The sequence below is a fragment of the Chiloscyllium plagiosum genome, unplaced genomic scaffold (assembly GCF_037043375.1).
Source record: "Chiloscyllium plagiosum isolate Xiang-an unplaced genomic scaffold, Cpla_swu_hap1 HiC_scaffold_12, whole genome shotgun sequence".
Classification (NCBI taxonomy): Eukaryota; Metazoa; Chordata; class Chondrichthyes; order Orectolobiformes; family Hemiscylliidae; genus Chiloscyllium; species Chiloscyllium plagiosum.
The window spans coordinates 10,598,848-10,620,159 of record NW_028270150.1 but is presented as its reverse complement, the minus strand read 5'-3'; the positions used below and the strand labels follow the sequence as shown (position 1 = coordinate 10,620,159).

General features: G+C 45.4%; 1 protein-coding gene across 2 annotated transcripts in view; it reads left to right on the top strand.

The window, feature by feature from the left end:
• robo2 (roundabout, axon guidance receptor, homolog 2 (Drosophila)) overlaps positions 1-21,312 on the top strand; it is a 1,751,833-nt gene that overhangs the window by 16,830 nt on the left and 1,713,691 nt on the right. For both annotated transcript variants that reach the window (XM_087992449.1, XM_087992448.1), the window contains exon 2: positions 21,031-21,136. In XM_087992449.1, the coding sequence (XP_087848575.1) occupies positions 21,046-21,136 (91 nt within the window). In that variant the 5' untranslated portion in view covers positions 21,031-21,045. The remainder of the gene's footprint in view (positions 1-21,030; positions 21,137-21,312) is intronic.

Sequence of the window (21,312 nt, the reverse complement as noted above, 5' to 3'; positions counted from 1 at the left end):
CGGACATCTACTACAAACCGACTGACTCCCACGGCTACCTGGACTACACCTCCTCCCACCCTGCCCCCTGTAAAAACGCCATCCCATTCTCCCAATTCCTTCATCTCCGCCGCATCTGCTCCCAGGAGGACCAGTTCCAAATCCGTACAACCCAGATGGCCTCCTTCTTCAAGGACCGCAATTTCCCCCCAGACGTGGTCGACGATGCCCTCCACCGCAACTCTTCCACTTCCCGCTCCTCCGCCCTTGAGCCCCGCCCCTCCAACCGCCACCAGGACAGAACCCCACCAGTCATCACCTACCACCCCACCAACCTCCATGTACAGCGCATCATCCGCCGTCATTTCCGCCACCTCCAAACGGACCCCACCACCAAGGATATATTTCGCTCCCCTCCCCTCCGTGACTCCCTCGTGAGGTCCACACCCCCCCACCAACCCAACCTCCACTCCCGGCACCTTCCCCTGCAACCGCAAGAAATGCAAAACTTGCGCCCATACCTCCCCCCTTACTTCCCTCCAAGACCCCAAGGGATACTTCCATATCCGCCACAAATTCACCTGCACCTCCACACACATCATCTATTGCATCCGCTGAACCCGATGTGGCCTCCTCTATATTGGGGAGACAGGCCGCCTATTTGCAGAGCGTTTCAGAGAACACCTCTGGGACACCCGGACCAACCAACCCAACCACCCCGTGGCTCAACACTTCAACCCCCCCTCCCACTCCACCAAGGACATGCAGGTCGTAGGACTCCTCCATCTCCAGACCATGGCAACATGACGGATGGAGGAAGAATGCCTCATCTTCCGCCTAGGAACCCTCCAACCACTAGGGATGAACTCAGATTTCTCCAGTTTCCTCATTTCTCCTCCCCCCACCTTGTCTCAGTCAAATCCCTCGAACTCAGCACCGCCTTCCTAACCTGCAATCTTCTTCCTGACCTCTCCGCCCCCACCCCACTCCGGCCTATCACCCTCACCTTGACCTCCTTCCACCTATCGCATTTCCAACGCCCCTCCCCCAAGTCCCTCCTCCCTACCTTTTATCTTAGCCTGCTGGGCACACTTTCCTCATTTCTGAAGAAGGGCTTATGCCCGAAACATCGATTCTCCTGTTCCTTGGATGCTGCCTGACCTGCTGCGCTTTTCCAGCAACACATTTTCAGCTCTGATCTCCAGCATCTGCAGTCCTCACTTTCTCCTCGTATTAGAAATACTGCAGAGTGTGAAAATAGACAAGTCCCCTGGGCCGGATGGGATCTATCCTAGGATCCTGTGGGAAGCAAGGGAAGAGATTGTCGAGCCTTTGGCATTGATCTTCAAATCATCATTGTCTACAGGAATAGTGCCTGAGGACTGGAGGATAGCATGTGTGGTTCCCTTGTTCAAAAAGGGTAGTAGAGACAACCCTGGTAATTACAGACCAATAAGTCTCACTTCAATTGTTGGTAAAGTGTTGGAAAAGGTTATAAGAGATAGGATTTATAACTATATAGAAAAGAATAATTTGATCAGGGACTGTCAGCACGGTTTTGTGAAGGGTAGGTCGTGCCTAACGAATCTTATTGAATTTTTTGACAAAGTGACCAAACAGGTAGATGAGAGTAAACCGGTTGATGTGGTGTATATGGGTTTCAGCAAGGTGTTCGATAAGGTTCCCCACAGTAGGCTGTTATACAAAATGCGGAGAAATGGGATTGTGGGAGACATAGCAGTTTGGATGAGTAATTGGCTTGCTGAAAGAAAACAGAGGGTTGTAGTTGATGGAACATATTCATCTTGGTGTCCAGTTACTAGAGGCGCACCGCAAGGGTCGGTGTTGGGTCCACTGCTGTTCGTCATTTTTCTAAATGACCTGGGTGAGGGCTTAGGAGGGTGGGTTAGTAAATTTGCGGATGACACTAAGGTAGGTGGAGTTGTGGATAGTGACGAAGGATGTAGTAGGTTGCAGAGAGGCATAGATCGGATGCAGGGCTGGGCTGAGAGGTGGCAAATGGAGTTTAATATGGGCAAGTGAGAGGTGATACACTTTGGACGGAGTAATCGGAATGCAAAGTACTGGGCTAATGGTAGGATTCTTGAGAGTGCAGATGAGCAGAGAGATCTCGGTGTCCATGTACACAGGTCCCTGAAAATTGCCACCCAGATTGACAGGGTTGTTAAGAAGGCATACAGTGTTTTAGCTTTTATTAATAGAGGGATTGAGTTCCGGAACCAGGAGGTTATGCTGCAGCTGTACAAAGCTCTTGTACGGCCACACTTGGAGTATTGTGTACAGTTCTGGTCACCACATTATAAAAAGGATGTGGAAGCTTTGGAAAGGGTGCAGAGGAGATTTACTAGGATGTTGCCTGGTATGGAAGGAATGTCTTATGAGGAAAGACTGAGGGCCTTGAGGCTGTTCTCGTTAGAGAGAAGAAGGTTGAGAGGTGACTTAATAGAGACATACAAGATAATCAGAGGGTTAGATAGGGTGGACAGGAGAGCCTTTTTTCAAGTATGGGGATGGCAAACATGAGGGGACACAACTTTAGAGTGAGGGGAGATAGGTATAAGACAGATGTCAGAGGTAGTTTCTTTACTCAGAGAGTAGAGAGGGTATGGAATGCTTTGCCTGCAACGGTAGTAGATTCACCAAGTTTAAGTGCATTTAAGTCGTCATTGGACAGGCAAATGGACGTACATGGAATAGTGTAGGTGGGATGGGCTTCAGATTAGTTTGACAGATCAGCGCAATATCGAGGGCCGAAGGGCCTGTATCGCGCTGTAATGTTCTATGTTCTATATCTGTAAGAATGGTAGGGTGGTTATGGTAGGGAATTTTGACTTTCCAAACATAGACTGAGACTGCCATAATGTTAAGGGTTTAGATGGAGAGGAATTTGTTAAGCATGTACAAGAAAATTTTCTGATTCATTCTGTGGATGTACCTACTAGAGAAGGTGCAAAACTTGACCTACTCTTGGGAAATAAGGCAGGGCAGGTGACTGAGGTGTCAGTGAGGGAGCACTTTGGGGCCAGTGACCATAATTCTATTAGTTTTAAAATAGTGATGGAAAAGGATGAACCTGATCAAAAAGTTGAAGTTCTAAATTGAAGAAAGGCCAATTTTGATGGTATTAGGCAAGAACTTTCGAAAGCTGACTGGGGATAGATGTTCGCAGGTAAAGGGATGGCTGGAAAATGGGAAGCCTTCAGAAATGAGATAATGAAAGTCCAGAGCAAGTATATTCCTGTTAGGGTGAAAGGAAAGGCTGATAGGTACAGGGAATGCTGGATGACTAAAAATATTGAGGATTTGGTTAACAAAACGAAGGAAGCATATGTCAGGTATAGACAAGGTAGATCAAATGTTTCCTTAGAAGAGTATAAAGGCAGTAGGGGTATACTTAGGTGGAAAATCAGGAGGGCAAAAAGGGGATATGAAATAGCTTTGGCAAATAGAATTAAGGAGAATCCAAAGGGTTTTTACAAATATATTAAGGACAAAAGAATAGGACCCCTCAAAGATCAGCAAGGCGGCCTTTGTGTGGAGCCGTAGGAGATGGGGGGGATATTAAAGAAGTACTTTGCATCAGTGTTTACTGTGGAAAAGGACATGGAAGATATAGAATGCAGGGACATAGATGGTGACGTCTTGAAAAATGTCCATATTACAGAGAAAGAAGTGCTGGATGTCTTGAACCACATAGAAGTGGAAAAATCCCCAGGGCTGATCAGGTTTTTCGAGATTAGAGATAGACTGGAGTCAGTATCAGTGTAATGGGCCAGCCCATTCACAGCACACCCGACTGCAAACAAGGTGGGACAGTCTGATACTAACTCTGTGGAAAGCTAGGGAAGTGATGGCTGGAACTCTCACTGAGATATTTGTATCATCGATAGTCACAGGTGAGGTGCCGGAAGACTGGAAGTTGGCTAACATGGTGCCACTGTTTAAGAAGGGTGGTAAGGACAAGCCAGGGAACTATCGACCAGTGAGCCTGATGTCGGTGGTGGGCAAGTTGTTGGAGGGAATCCTGAGGGACAGGATGTACATGTATTTGGAAAGGCAAGGACTGATTAGGGATAATCAACATGGCTTTGTGCGTGGGAAATCATGTCTGATAAACTTGATCAAATTTTTTGAAGAAGTAACAAAGAGGATTGATGAGGGCATAGCAGTAGATATGATCCATATGGACTTCAGTAAGGCATTCGACAAGATTCCCCATGGGAGACTGGTTAGCAAGGTTAGATCTCATGGAATATGTGGCTCAGTCGTTAGAGCTGCTGCCTCACAGCACCAGGATCCCAGGTTCAAATCCAGCCTCGGGTGACTGTCTGAGTGGAGTTTCCACATTCTCCCCGTGTCTGTGTGGGTTTCCTCCCACAGTTCAAAGATGTGCAGATCAGGTGAATTGGCCATGCTAAATTGCCCATAGTGTTAGGTGCATTAGTGAGAGGGAAATGGGACTGGGTGGTTTACTCTTCAGAGGGCCGGTGTGGACTTGTTGGGCCGAAGGGCCTGTTTCCACACTGTAGGGAATCTCATCTTAAAAAAAACTAGCCATTTGGATACAGAATTGGCTCAAAGATAGAACAGAGGGTTGGTTTTCAGACTGTGACCAGTGGAATGCCACAAGGTTCAGTGCGGAGTCCACAACTTTTCATCATTTATACAAATGATTTGTATGTGAGCATAAGAAGTATAGTTAGTAAGTTTGCAGATGACACCAAAATTGGGGGTGTAGTGGATAGATCAGATGGTCCAATGGGCTGAGAAGTGGCAAATGGAGTTTAATTTAGATAAATGTGAGGTGCTGCATTTTGGGAAAGCAAATCTTAGCAGGACTTCATGGTAAGGTCCTCGGAGGAGTTGCTGAACAAAGACACCTTGGAGTGCAGGTTCTTAGTCCTTGAAAGTGGAGTCGCAGGTAGATAGGATAGTGAAGAAGGCGTTTGGTATGCTTTCATTTGTTGGTCAGAGTATTGAGTACAGAGGTTGGGAGGTCATGTCGCAGCTGTACAGGACATTGGTTAAGCCACTGTTGGAATATTGCGTGCAATTCTGGTCTCCTTCCTATCGGAAAGATGTTGTGAAACTTGAAAGGGTTCAGAAAAGATTTACAAAGATGTTGCCAGGGTTGGAGGATTTGAGCTGTAGGGAGAGGCTGAATAGGCTGGGGCTGTTTTCCCTGGGGTGTCGGAGACTGAGGGGTGACGTTATAGAGGTTTATAAAATCATGAAAGGTAAGGATAGGATAAATAGACAATTTTTTTTCCCCTGGGGTGGGGGTGTCCAGAACTAGAGGGCATAGATTTAGGTTGAGAGGGGAAACATATAAAAGAGACCAAAGACGCAACTTTTTCACGCAGAGAGTTTTACGTGTATGGAATGAACTGCCAGAGGAAGTGGTGGAGGCTGGTACAATTGCAACATTTAAAAGACATCTGGATGGCTATATGAATAGGAAGGGTTTGGAGGGATATGGGCCGCATGGGACGAGAATGGGTTCAGATATCTGGCATGGATGAGTTGGACCGAAACGCCTGTTTCCGTGCTGTACATCTCGATGACTCTAAGTGCTTAACCCGTCTGTAACATTTGACATGCTGAGCTGCGTGTTGCAGTAGGGGTGTAATCGCAAGTCTTTATGTACTTTTATAAGTGCAAACGAATTCTTTGTGCAAAAATTTGGTAATGAACCAGATTCCAGTATTCCCCACATTTCTGACAAGGGCTCATCCCAAAACGTCGATTCTCCTGCTCCTTGGATGCCGCCTGACCTGCAGTGCTGTTCCAGCACCACATGTTTTGTCTCTGATCTCCAGCATCTGCAGTCCTCACTTGCCCCCAGATCCCAATATTGGCCAATGCTTAAGACTTCGACACTGTCCACTGTCCTTTGTGTTTGTCTTGCCCAGGGAAGGTGTCATAGTGAAAGAAAGGGTAGCTGAGAGACTGGAAGGGCTAGAACTTAAGGAAGAGGAATTATTAAGAAAACTCAACTTGGTCACAGACTGGGTGTGATGCATTTGAGGACAGCTATGGGGAATAAGGTTGGAAATTATAGAACGTAGAACATTACCGTGTAGTTCAGGCCCTTCGACCCTTGGTGTTGCGCTGACTTGTGAAACCAATCTGAAGCCTGTCTATCCTACACTGTTCCATTTTCATCCATATATGTTTATCTGATGACCATTTAAATGCCTTTAAAGTTGGTGAGGCTACTACTGAGGCAGACAGTGCTTCTACTACACCCTTACTCCTCTCTGAGTAAAGAAACTACCTCTGACATCTGTCCTATATCTATCACCCCTCAATTTAAAGCTATGTCCCCTCATGCTAGCCATCACCATCTGAGGAAAAAGGATCTCACTGTCCACCCTATCTAACCCTCTGATTATCTTATCTCTTTCAATTAAGTCACCTCTCAACCTTCTCTCTAATGAAAACAGCCTCAAGTCCCTCAGCCTTTCCTCATTATACCTTCCCTCCATACCAGGCAATGTCCTAGTAAATCACCTCTGTACTCTTTCCAAAGCTTCCACATCCTTCCGATAATGCTGTGACTAGAATTGGATCCAATACTCCAAGTGCAGCCACACCAGAGTTTTGTACAGCTGCAACATGACCTCATGGCTCTGAAACGCAATCCCCCTACCAATAAAAGCTAACACACCATATGCCTTCTTAACAAGCCTATCAACTTGGTTGGCATCTTTCAGGGACTTATGTACATGGACATAGAGATCTCTCTACTCATCTACACTACCAAGAATCTTTCTGTTAGCCTGGCACTCTTTATTCCTGTTGTTGCTTCCAAAGTGAATTCAACCAACACTCCTTCAGGACAGGATGGTGTCAGAGCACTGGATAATTGTAACTCTTACTCACTTGTTTAAAAAGAAACCATTGGAAGAATAATTACAACAGCTCTAGGCCAGTCAGTTTAGCCTCAGAAGCACAAAGTATTTTGGTTATGAAAATCCAGGACAAAATTTAACAGCCACTTGGACGAGTGTGCCTTTGGATCGAGTAACTGAAAGGGTTGGTGAGGCGCTAATGCACACGGACAAAAGGTTTGATGAGCTGCCTCAGGGTGGGACTTGTCAGTAAAGTCAGAGCCCAGGGAATTCCAGGGAAAGTGGGCACAATGTTGGCTTGGTGCAAAGATACAAAGAGGAGAAATAATGTGTAAAACTTTAGTTAGGCCACTTTTGGAGTATTGTGTGCTGTTCTGGTCACCACGTTGTCGGAAGGATACGGAGGTCTTGGAGAGGATGCAAATGAGATTACGAGGATGTTGCCTGGATTGGAGTGCTTTAGCTATAAGGAGATGTTGGACAAATTTGGATTGTTTTTGCTCGTGTGTTGGAGGCTGAGAGGTCACCTATTAGAAATATATAAAATTGCAAGAGGCAAGGATAGGATAGGATGGATAGTAAGAGTAGTTTTTCCAGGGTGAAAATACCAAATATGAGAGTGTATCTGTTTAAGATGAGAGGGGAAAAATTTAGAGGAGATATATGAGGGAAGTGATTTTTTTACACAGAGGGTGTGAGGTGCCTGGAAAACACTGTCAGGGGAGGTGGTTGAAACAGATAGGACAGCAATATTTGAGAAGTATTTAGACAGACATAAGAGCAGGCAGAAAATAGAGGGATACAGACCATGTGCAGTTAGATGAGATTAGTTTAAAATGGCATCAAGGTCAACACAGAGATGATGGGCCAAAGGGCCTGTTCCTGTCCTGTTCTCTGTTCTATGTTTCTAACAAAGCCATTGGAATATAAACAGTCAGCAGAGTTTTATATTGAATGTGAAGCTTATAAGCATATTTGGTTTGATAGAGGGACTTTAAGGATTGGAATGAGGGTGTGGTTTAGGGTTTGGGAGGTTTGAGGGAGAGAGAGAACAAGCGAGAGAGCTCAGATGGACAGTGTTTTTGGGAGATGGAAGAATGTATCCTTCATGACCAACAGGATGAAGGGGAATACATTTCATGACGGTCAATTTGAGTGCTAATGGAATGGAGAAACATCTCCAGCATGAAGTGGCGAGGCTATAAATAAAGACAAAAGCACCAATAGACCCAAGAACAGAAAAAGCTGCCAAAACAGAGCAAGACAGGGACTGTATCTGTGCACTGCTGTGACAAGTGAACAAGCTGAGCAGAAACCTTTCTTAATCAGAAGTCATTCAATCCTCACTGCTTTCCACAAATGCATTCATTGATCAGTGGAGCGTTTCCACCATTTTCTGATTCCTTTGGCTGAATTTTATTCCCTTTCATTATCAAAAGGGAGGTTTAGGCTTTTTGTCGAGCTGGAGACGAGCTCACCTTTCTGCCTGATAGAGTTGAGAGTGTGGTGCTCAATCAGGCAGCATCTGAGGGGCAGGAGAATCAATGTTTCAGGCATAAGCTGTTCATCAGGAATGGGGCTTGTGGGCCGGCATGGGGAGTCTGCTGAGAGATAAATGGGAGGCGGGGGTGGGGCTGGAGGCAAAGGGTATCTGAGAATGCAATAGGTGGGTGAAGGTGATAGGTCAGACAGGAGGGTGGAGCGGAATACATGAGAAAGGCGATGGACTGGTCAAGAGGGCAGTGCTGAGTTGGAGGTTTCGGACTGCGGGATTAATGTGGATTTCATCACTTTCCTCACTTCCTCTCCCTCCGCCGCCTTTTCCCAGACCCAAGACTCCAACCCTCTTGACCTGCCCATCGTCTTTCCTATCTGTCCACTCCACCCTCCTCTCATACCTATCACCTCCTCCTTCACCTTCAGCTCCCTTCCCCCCAGCCCCACCCCGCTCACATTTATGTCTCAGTCCCTGACCCACAAGCCTTATTCCTGATGAAGTGTTTATGCCCGAAATGTTGATTCTCCTGCTCCTCGATGCTGCCTCACCTGCTGTGCTTTTCCAGCACCACGCTCTTGACTCCACCATCTGCAGTCCTCACTTACTCCTGCCTGAAAAGGTGGTGGATGTGGATTCAATAATAATCACCGAAAGGGAATCAAATACATTTTCAAAGAGATGAAAACACGCAGGGCCCTGGGGAAGAATGGGCAGGAGGGGTTTTTTTTTTGAAGAATGGGATGAACTGGACAGCTCTTTTGAAGGGCTGGCATAGACACAGTGGGCCAAATTGCCTCCTGCATTTTTATAATAGAGCTCTTGGTGTCAGAGAGATGGAGTGACAATTGTTGGAAAATGTAGGGTTAGGTTGGACTCGTGCACGGGAAAGAACAAATCATGTTTTTGGGTGACAAGTATATGAGGGTGAGCAAGCCAATGTAGGAACAGGAGGAAGCCATTCAACCCCTCAAGCCTCTTCCACTACATAATAGGATCATTGCTGATCTGCATCACACCAGCTAAGATTCATTAACGCTTTGCCGAAAATAATAAATCTACCATTCTCACTTTTTTAGCGTCATTTTAGAGTCATAGAGAAATACAGCATGGTAACAGAGTCTTCATCCATGCTGACTAGATGTCCTAATTTAATCTAGTTCCATTTTCCAGCATTTGGCCCATATTCCTGTAATTCCTTCCTATTCATACACCCATCACAATGCTTTTAAATGTTGTAATTGTAGCAGTCTTCATGACTTCCTCTGGCAGCTCATTTCATGCACACACCATCCTCTATGTGAAAAAATTGTCCTTTATGTCCCTTTTCGCTCTCAGCGTAAACTTACGCTCTCTAGTTTTGGACTCCCCACTCTGAGGAAAAGACCTTGTCTATTTATTCTATCCTTGCCTCTCATGATTTTATAACCCTCGACAAAGTCATCCCTCAGCCTCTGATGCTCGAGGGAAAAAAGCCCCAACCTTTTTAACCTCTACCTATAGCTCAAACCCTTCTACCTTGGCAACATCCTTGGAAATCTTTTCTGAACCCTTTTAGGTTTCACAACATCCTTCCGACAGGACGGAGTCCAGAATTGCATGCAATATTCCAAAAGTGGCCTAGCCAATGTCCTGTACTGCCCAACATGAGCTCCCAACTCCTATACTTAATGCTCTGGCCAATAAAAGCAAGCATACCAACCATCCAGGCCTCAGTTGTCATTTTTCAGGGGAGAGAGTTCCAGATTTCGGTTATCCTTTTGCGTGGTTGATCCTTGACTACCCTCTGAAATGAGTTGCAAGCCACTTAATTCAAGAGCATTCATGGATGGGCAAAAAATGAGGGCCTTCCCAGCAATGCTTATGTCTCATGAAGGAATAGAGGGAAAACAATTTCCTAACGTACTGTCACATTTTATTTAAATCTGTATGTAGCTTATCAAATACAGCTTTCTCGTTAGGCTAATTACATTAATCTCACTCCATTACATTAAACACCTTTGCAAGTCATCCATTGTATTACTCCATACATTTCTCCCATTTTAAGGCTACATTAAAGTCAAGTCTTTGACCATGCTGTTGTTGGTCACTTGTCCAACTATCTGTCTTTGTGAATGTATGAATTAAAAATAGAAAAAGGCATTCGGCCCATTAAGCATGCCCTACCATTCAATGAGATCACACTGACTTGACTGTAATTTCAAATGTGCAGTGTCTCCTACTCCTAATAACCTTTCACCATTTACTCACCAGAATCTGTCTACTTCTGCCTTAACAATATTCGAGGGCTTTGGTTCTACTGCCTTCTTCGAAATACAGTTGCACCACCGTCTCGGAGAAGAAATCCTGCCTCACCTCTGTCTTAGATAGACAACCTGTAATTTTAAAACGGTGATCCCCAGTTCGAGATTCTTTCATAAGAGATAACGTCCCTTCTACATGCACCCTGTCAAACCCTTCAGGATTTTGTAAGTTTCAATCAAATCACTTTTTACACTTCCAAACTCTAGAAGATACAATCCCATCCAACCTTTCCTCATCAGACAACCCTCTCATTTCAGATATGAGTCTGCTAAATGTTTTCTGAGCTGCTTGCAACACATTTACATCCTTTCTTAAGTGAGCGATACTATGTACAGATATGGTCTCACCATTGTTCTGTATAACTGAAGCATGACCTTACTATTTTTGTATTCAGTTCTGCTTGTGATAAATGATATCATTCTGTCAGCCTTCCTAATTATTTGCTGTATTTGTTACACTCATCGTATGTGTTTACACATGAGGCCACACAGACCCCCTGTGCAATCTTTCATGATTTAGATAATATCTTCCCATTTTTATTTCTCCCTGCCAAAATGGACAATTAAACATTTTTCCACATTGTACCATATCACTCAATTAACCTAGCTATCTTTTTTGTAGCCTCGTTATGGTCTCCTTACAAATTATTTTCCCACCTCTCTTCCAGCAAACTTGGCAAACACACCTTCTGTCCTTTCATCCACGTAATTTATACAAATAGTAAGCTGTTGAGACCAATCCCTTTGGCACACTATTCATTATGTCTTGCCAACCTGAAAAAGGCCATTTCATATTAAGTCTTTGCTCGCTGTTAGCCAGCCAGTCTTCCATTCATCTCGATATGCTACCTCTACACCACAAGCTTTTATTTTCTCCAATAACTTCTTTGTCGCACTTTTACGAAATGCCTTCCATAAATTTGAGTACAATAGATCCACCAGTTCTCCTTTGTCCACATCTTCTACCTTCACAAAGAGCTCCAATAGATTGGTCAAGCATTATTTCTCTGTCACGAAACCATGTTGACCTTGTTTGATAATCTTGGATGTACCCGAATGCCTTTCTAACGTTTTCCTTCTGAGGTTGAGGGGTGACCTAATAGAAGTTTATAAGATTGTGAATGCCATTGATGTTAAACCGACTGAATGGCTGGTCGTGTCATTCAGTTTCCATAATCAAGTCAGCCTTAGAAGATTTTAAGACCTCAGGAAAAGTCCATCAGCATCTGGGCAATTGTCAGCCCAAAGATTTATTTAGCACCTCTGGTAATTTAGATATTTCTTACCCTTCCATTTTGTCATTTATTGCTGCTTCTCGGATGTTACTTGTATCATCCATCATGAAGTTGGATGCAAAATACCTGCCATTTCCTTATTTTACATTATTCATTCTCCAGTCTCACTTTCTGCATGACCGTCATTCACTCAGTTATCTTTTTTGTCTTTTTAAAATATTTACAGAAACTCTCTCAGTCTTTTTTTTTGTTTTTGGCTAGTTTACTCTTGGACTCTAATTTCTCCTCCTTATTATTCTTTTAATCATTTTTTGCTGCATTTTATATTCTATTCAATCTTCTGATCTGCCACTTGTCTGTTTTAACTTATTTGTTTTTTTTTGTTTAAGTTTGATACTATCTTTAACATTTTTAGTTAGCCATAGATCCTTTAGAATTTTTCTTAATCGTTGGGAATCCATATGTTAAGAAATGTCCCCTTAAATGTCTGATACTGCAACTCTATTGACCTATCCTTTCAGGGCAGGAGAGGACGGGCGAATGGGGCAGGAGAGGATCAAGACAGTACGGTGGCTTAGTGGTTAGCACTGCTGCCTCACAGCGCCAGGTTTGATTCCAGCCTCGGGAGAATGTGCAAACTCCCCACAGACATTCTCCCTGTGTCTGCGTGGGTTTCCTCCGGGTGCTCCGGTTTCCTCCCACAATCCAAAGATGTGCATGTCAGGTGAATTGGCCACCCACTAGTGTTAGTGTTAGGAGGGAAATGGTTCTGGATGGGTTACTCTTCGGAGGGTCGGTGTGGACTGGTCAGGCCGAAGGGCCTGTTTCCACACTGTAAGGAATATAATCTCATCTGATCAATGCCCTCATCATTTCCTTTATTTAATTTTTAAATAATCGTCTTGAATCCATTCCTCTCTCCCTCAAACTGAATGTAAGATCCAGTAATATTATGGTCACTGCTACATCAGGCCATTTCACAGTGAGATGCTTATTTAATCCTATCTCATTGCACAATATATAGATCAGTTGGGGCATGGGTGGAAAAATGGCAGATGGAGTTAAATTCAGATAAATGTGAGGTGATGCATTTTGAAAGGTCAAGTACAGGTGGAAATTATACAGTGATTGGCAGAACCCTTAGGAGTATTGATATGCAGAGGGATCTGGGTGACCAGGTCCACAGATCATGGAAGGTTGCAGCGCAGGTAAATAAGGGAGTAAAAAAGGCTCATGGCATGGTTGCCTTCATTGGAAGGGGCATTGAGTATAAGGATAGACAAGTTATGCTGCAGCTTTATAGAACTTTAGTTAGGCCACACTTGGAATATTGCATACAATTCTGGTCGCTAAACTACCAGAAGGATGTAGATGCTTTGGAGAGGGGACAGAAACGATTTGCCCAGGATGTTGCCTGTTATGGGGGAATTTAGCTATGGAGAAAGGTTGGATAGACTGGATTTGTTTTCACTGGAACGCAGGAGGTTGAAGGGTGACCTAATAGAAGTTTATAAGATTGTGAATGCCATGGATAGAATGTTGAAGTGTGAGGCTTTTTCCCAGGTGGAGGGTCAATTATTGGAGGACACATGTTCAAGGTGCGAGGGGGAAAGTTTAAAGGAGATGTGCGAGGCATGTTTATCACATAAAATGTGGTGAGTGCCTGGAATGCGCTGCCAGAGGAGGTGGTGGAAGCAGCTTTCAAGAAGCATTGAGACAAAGACATGAATAGGAAGTGAATAGAGGGATACAGATCCTGTAAGTGAAGGCAGTTTTAGTATGGAAGGGCAAAATGGGTCAGCTCGGGCTTGGAGGGCTGAAGGGCCTGTTCCTGAGTTGTATTATTCTTTGTTCTAATATAGCCTGTTCCCTGATTGGCCCCAGAATGGACTGTTCTGAAAAAAAGTCCTGAAAACATTCTATAATCTCTTCATCTCACCTACATTTGCTCATCTGATGTTTTCAATCCATATGTAGACTGAAATCTATCGTCGTTGCTTTCTGGCAAGGTCTCATTACTTCTACCTTACATTCCACCCTATCCAGTGGTTACTAGTATGGAGCCTGTACACCACTCCAACAAGCGACTTCTTACTTCTTTCATTTCTTATCTCTACCCAATCTGCTTCTGCATCCTGAGTTTCTGAATTTAGGTAGTCCATTTCTATTGTGCAAATGCAATTTGTGTCCAGTTCTGGTTGCCTTGTCAAAGGAAGGATATTATTAAGCTGGAGAAAGTGAGTCTGCAGATGCTGGAGATCAAAGTTGAAACTTTATTGCTGGAACAGCACAGCAGGTCAGGCAGCATCCAGGGAACAGGAGATTCGACGTTTCGGGCACAGGCCCTTCTTCAGGAATGAGCAGAGAGTGTTCAGCAGGAGAAGATAAAAGGTAGGGAGGAGGGACTTGGAGGAGGGGAGTTGGAAATGTGATAGGTGGAAAGAGGTCAAGGTGAGGGTGATAGGTCGGAGTAGGGTGGAGGCGGAGAGGTCAAGAAGAAGACTGCAGGTCAGGAAGGCGGTGCCGGGCTGGAAGGATCCGGCTGAGACAAGGTGGGGGGAGGGGGGATGAAGAAACTGGTGAAGTCCAAGTTCATCCCCTGCGGTTGGAGGGTTCCCAGTCGGAAGATAAGACGCTCCTCCTCCGACCGTCGGGTTGTTGTGGTTTGGCGGTGGATGAGTCCAATGACCTGCATATCCTCGGTGGAGTGGGAGGGGGAGTTGAAATGCTGTGCCACAGGTTGGTTGGGTTGGTTCGTCCGGGTGGCCCAGAGGTGCTCCCTGAATCGCTCCGCAAGTAGGCGGCCTGTCTCCCCAATATAGAGGAGGCCACACCGGCTGCAGCGGATGCAGTAGATGATGTGGGTGGAGGTGCAGGTGAATCTGTGGCGGATATGGAAGTTTCCCTTGGGGCCTTGGAGAGAAGTGAGGGGGGAGGTGTGGGCGCAAGTGTTGCACCTCCTGCGGTTGCAAGGGAAGGTGCCGGGAGTGGTGGTTGGGTCGGTGGGGGGTGTGGATCTGACAAGGGAGTCGCGGAGGGAGTGGTCTCTACGGAAAGCTGATAGGGGAGGGGAGGGAAATATATCCTTGGTGCTGGGGTCTGCTCTACGGAAAGCTGATAGGGGAGGGGAGGGAAATATATCCTTGGTGCTGGGGTCTGCATCATCCGCCGTCACTTCCGCCACCTCCAAACAGACCCCAGCACCAAGGATATATTTCCCTCCCCTCCCCTATCAGCTTTCCGTAGAGACCACTCCCTCCGCGACTCCCTTGTCAGATCCACACCCCCCACCGACCCAACCACCACTCCCGGCACCTTCCCTTGCAACCGCAGGAGGTGCAACACTTGCGCCCACACCTCCCCCCTCACTTCTCTCCAAGGCCCCAAGGGAAACTTCCATATCCGCCACAGATTCACCTGCACCTCCACCCACATCATCTACTGCATCCGCTGCAGCCGGTGTGGCCTCCTCTATATTGGGGAGACAGGCCGCCTACTTGCGGAGCGATTCAGGGAGCACCTCTGGGCCACCCGGACGAACCAACCCAACCAACCTGTGGCACAGCATTTCAACTCCCCCTCCCACTCCACCGAGGATATGCAGGTCATTGGACTCATCCACCGCCAAACCACAACAACCCGACGGTCGGAGGAGGAGCGTCTTATCTTCCGACTGGGAACCCTCCAACCGCAGGGGATGAACTTGGACTTCACCAGTTTCTTCATCCCCCCTCCCCCCACCTTGTCTCAGCCGGATCCTTCCAGCCCGGCACCGCCTTCCTGACCTGCAGTCTTCTTCTTGACCTCTCCGCCTCCACCCTACTCCGACCTATCACCCTCACCTTGACCTCTTTCCACCTATCACATTTCCAACTCCCCTCCTCCAAGTCCCTCCTCCCTACCTTTTATCTTCTCCTGCTGAACACTCTCTGCTCATTCCTGAAGAAGGGCCTGTGCCCGAAACGTCGAATCTCCTGTTCCCTGGATGCTGCCTGACCTGCTGTGCTGTTCCAGCAATAAAGTTTCAACTATTATTAAGCTGGAGAGAGTTCAGAAGAGATTTACCAGAATGTTGCCGGGTATGGAAGGTTTGAGTTATAAAGAGAGGCTGGATAGGCTGGGACTATTTTCACTGGAGTGTAGGAGGTTGAGAGGGGATCTGATAGAGGTTTATAAAATCATGAGGGGTATAGATACAGTTAATGATGGTGTCTTTTCCCTAGGATGGGGGATTTCAAGACTAGGGAGCACATTTTTAAGGTGAGGGGTAAGGGATTTAAACAACACACGAGAGGCTATTTTCTTGCACAGAGGGTGGTTCCTGTGTGGAATGAACTTGCTGAGGAAGTGGTGGATGCGGGTACAGTTACAACATTTAAAAGATACTTAGATAAGTATACAAATAAGAAAAGTTTGGAGGGATAGAGGCCAGGAGCAGACAGGTGAGACTAGTTTAGTTTGGGATTGTGTTCAACATGGACTGGTTGGACCAAAGCACCTGTTTCCATGCTAGATGACTCTGTGACTCAAAAACTAATAAAGCTACCCCTCTACCTTCTCCTCGTTTCCCATCATTCCTCAATGTCCTGTGTCTTTCAAGATTGAGTTCACAATCCATGTCATCTTGCATCCCCATCTCTGTAATGTCCACCAGATTGGATTTATTAATTTCCATTTGTGCTCTCTGTTCATCAAAATATTACGGCTGAGTGCCACATTTTGTTTTCCTATTACTCCTGTAATGCATCGTAGATGTTTCATTGTATTAAATTGTTGTTGAAAGTTGATGAGCAATTATTTCACCATCGAAAAACTCCCAAAAGTAGAAGTGGAAACTGTATCCCTTTTTAAAAAGAACTCTCTAGGTATGTAAACCTCGCCAGATCCCAAATACCTTACAAACACTCCCAACCCCAGTTGTTTCCACATTTTCCAACTGTGTCAGCCACACTTCAAATTGATAAAACTTACCTCAATATCAGGCAGTTGCAAGGAGAAGCCCACTTTGGAGATGCAGCTATATAATCTGGGCTAAATCCAGTGGAGAGTAATATCGCAGCACAGTGACTGAGTACTTATCACTGTTGCATCACAGTTTTAGAAACCCAGGTTCCATTCCACCCTCCGGTGACTATGTGGAGTTGGCACGTTCTCCCCGTATCTGTGTGGGTTTCCTCCGGTTGCTCTGATTTCCTCCCACAGTCCAGAAACGTGTAGGGTAGGTAGATTAGCCATTAAATTTGGGGTCACAGGGATGGAGTGGGACTGGTTCAGATGTTTTTCAGACTGTCAGTGCTGACTTGATGGGCCAAATGGCCTCCATCTGCACTGTGGGGATTCTTATTTGTATCATCAATAGTCACAGGTGAGGTGCTGGAAGACTGGAGATTGGCTAACGTGGTGCCACTGTTTAAGAAGGGCGGTAAGGACAAGCCAGAGAACTATAGACCAGTGAGTCTGACGTCGATGGTGGACAGGTTGTTGGAGGGAATCCTGAGGGATAGGATGTGTGTGTATTTGGAAAGGCAAGGACTGATTAGGGATAGTCAACATGGCTTTGTGCGTGGGAAATCACGTCTCACAAACCTGATTGAGTTTTTTGAAGAAGTAACAAAGAGGATTGATGAGGGCAGAGTGGTAGATGTGATCTATATGGACTTCAGTAAGGCGTTCGACAAGGTTCCCCATGGGTGACTGGTTAGCAAGGTTAGATCTCACAGAATACATCGCTGTGGACGGCACAGTGGTTAGCACTGCTGCCTCACAGCGCCAGAGACCCAGGTTCTATTCCCGCCTCAGGCGACTCTCTTGTGGAATTTGCACATTCTCCCCGTGTCTGCGTGGGTTTCCTCCTGGTGCTCCGGTTTCCTCCCACAGTCCAAAAATGTGCAGGTCAGGTGAATTGGCCATGCTAAATTGCCCGTAGTGTTAGATGAAGGGGTAAAATGTAGGGGAATGGGTCTGGGTGGGTTACGGTTCGGCGGGTCGGTGTGGACTTGTTGGGCCGAAGGGCCTGTTTCCACACTGTAAGTAATCTAATCTAAAAAAAAAAAAACTAGCCATTCGGATACAGAACTGGCTCAAAGGTAGAACACAGGGTAGTAGTGGAGGGTTGCTTTTCAGACTGGAGGCCTGTGACCAGTGGAATGCCACAAGGATCGGTGCTGGGTCCACTACATTTTGTCATTTACATAAATGATTTGGATGTGAGCATAAGAGGTACAGTTAGTAAGTTTGCAGATGACACCAAAATTGGAGGTGTAGTGGATAGCGAAGAGGGTTACCTCAGATTACAACAGGATCTGGACCAGATGGGCCAATGGGCTGAGAAGTGGCAGATGGAGTTTAATTTAGATAAATGCGAGATGCTGCATTTTGTGAAAGCAAATCTTAGCAGAACTTATACACTTAATGGTAAGGTCCTAGGGAGTGTTGCTGAACAAAGAGACCTTGGAGTGCAGGTTCTTAGCTACTTGAAAGTGGAGTCGCAGGTAGATAGGATAGTGAAGAAGGCATTTGGTATGCTTTCCTTTATTGGTCAGAGTGTTGAGTACAAGAGTTGGGAGGTCATGTTGCAGCTGTACAGTTCATTGGTTAGGCCACTGTTGGAATATTGTGTGCAATTCTGGTCTCCTTCCTATCAGAAAGATGTTGTGAAACTTGAAAGAGTTCAGAAAAGATTTACAAGGATGTTGCCAGGGTTGGAGGATTTGAGCTGTAGGGAGAGGCTGAACAGGCCAGAGGCTGGGGAGTTACCTTACAGAGGTTTACAAAATTATGGGGGGCATGGATAGTGTAAATAGGCAAAGTCTTTTCCCTGGGGTGGGGGAGTCCAGAACTAGAGGGCATAGGTTTAGGGTGAGAGGGGAAAGATATAAAAGAGACCTATGGGCAACTTTTTCACACAGAGGGTGGTATGTGTATGGAATGAGCTGCCAGAGGATGTGGCGGAGGCTGGTACAATTGCATCATTTAAGAGGCATTTGGATGGTTATATGAATAGGAAGGGTTTGGAGGGATATGGGCCACGTGCTGGCAAGTGGGCCGAGATTGGGTTGGGATATCTGGTCGGGATGGATGGGTTGGACCGAAGGGTCTGTTTCCATGCTGTCCATCTCAATGACTCCTGCCCCATGACTGGAACAATTATCCTACAAACAGCAAGCTTTATAATCGTTAATCTCATCACTATCAGATCTGCCATGATCTTATTGAACGATGGAGTAAGCTCAAAGGGCCGAGAGCTACTCCTTCTCCTAACATTCGTGTTCACACAACATTGCTGTGTGTTTTCCTGCTCTTTTGGGATTGCGGAAGGTGCGATAATAGGGTTGCCCACCCTGAAGAATTGTCCTGGAACCTTTAGCAATTGAAAGTTAAGCTGGGAATGCAGGAAGGGGAGTCAAACACTGAAAATGGTTCCATCAATTAATGAGATCGTGCCTTTTATGCGATCTGACTCCATGCACCAACCCTTGCCCCTGTCTCTCAATGCTCCTGTCCATCAAAAAAAAGTCCTCCATCTCAGCTTTAAAGTTAACAATCAATTGAGCATCAGTTACTGTTTGTAGAAGAGTCCCATTTTTGTGTATTATCTGTTTCCTTGATTTAATGGCACATGATTGTTTTTTTAATCAGTGAATTGCTTTAACTGGTGAGAACAGATAGCCCCCTCTCCCAGGGAGTGAGTTGCAGGTTGGAATCTAATTGAGGGGTTTGAGAGGCTTATATTGCAACAATCGGGCAAAGGGGGTGAATCCACACCTTCCCATCAATCCCCTTGATGGTTGCAACAAACATTTAATTATGTTTCAGGCAAACAGCTATACCTCACTTCAATTAAAATGTAGTTAATTAGTTCACTGAAATCAAATAAGGAGACAAATACAAGGCTTTCTTGAAAGAGCAGAACATGAATCCTATTACATATTAACTCTCTGAAAGATAATAAAGAGGCAACATCAACCACACATGCACAAACACAGGTACAACGTCAGAAAGAGGATAGTGTCAAATACGAAAGGGAAGGCAAACAGATATGCACTTTAAAGTCCTGAGGGTGTCTCAGTGGGTTAATCGTACGTTAATCTGTGTGTTAGGTGTTCTGGATCAGCAGCAGCAAGAATATTACAGATACCTTGGAGTTCCGATGTTAGGATTTTTCTCTGGTTTGTATCTGGGGGTGTTGGCTCAGTTGACTAGATGGCTTGTATGGGTCAGATTGTTGAGGCAATTGGAGATTCCGTCCCCTTTCAAGCTGGGATAGATTCAACACTTGCCATCTTGCCCTTCCCATGGTAGATGTAGTTAAAAGTCATACAACACCAGTTTATAGTCCAACAAAGTCCCAAGCTTTTGGAGCGCTACTCCTTCGCCAGGCGAACCCTCCTGATGAAGGAGCAGTGTTCTGAAAGCTTGTGGTTTTAAATAAAGTTGTTGGACTGTAACCCGGTGTGGTGTAACTTCTGACTTTGTCCACCCCAGTCCAACACTGGCTCCTCCCATCATGGTGGATGTGGCAGCTCTGTTGCACCAATGTTCAGGCAGAGAACTGAAGCCTAAGATGCTGTAAAATTACAGAGGGTGAAACACTCATTGACTGATCAACAAGAAATATATCAGTGTTAAATTGAAGACTATCTCTGTGCAGTGACTGGTTATCTACCTCTAAGTGCTCATTTAGCAGAAATGGGATTTAGTATTTACCTGCTTACAGATAATCACCACTGCAGCTAACTTTATTTCTATCCCACTCACCTGTCGAATTTGTTTAGTCTGTTAGTAATAGTTTTAATAAAACCAAGCCAGGAATAGAAATCTGAAATAAAGTTTGAAAAATCAGGACAACATAGTATGTGAAATGGAGCAATGAATACTTCTGCTTTCACTCTTCGCAATGATCTTCTCCTTCCTGGGTTGCTGGATGATGTATCTGAGAGAAGTCCACTTTCAGAAAATGCACCATCATGGTAGGAGAGCGCAGTTGGCCCATTGTTCCTGTGTTGTTATAAAAGAATAATTGTGCTCAATCCCATTTTGCCAATGACCTCAGCTGCATTTTCCATTGACTGGGTGCCACAGCCAGGTTCTATTCTGGTAAGCCTCAACTTAACGTCGCTCTTTTCCTCTGCTTGCTCCTTCAGTTTCGTAGGAAGGCGATGAATCGGAGGAGAGTGTGGGGTCTGTCTCTCTGGCTGCTCATCATCGTACTGGTAATTTGGTGGCAACCAAGCATTTCCCAGGCTCAAGGTAGGGAAAAAGGGTTTCATTCCTTTGAACCACTTGTGTGTCTTCCCAGCTATTTGTTAGCTCTTTGTGGTTGGAGCTGTTGTCTGTAGGAGACTGGTTGAGCATCAAAGTGGTTGTCATTGTTTGAATAAGACAGCACCAATTTACGTTAGTGATGTGTCTTCTAATGGATTGTC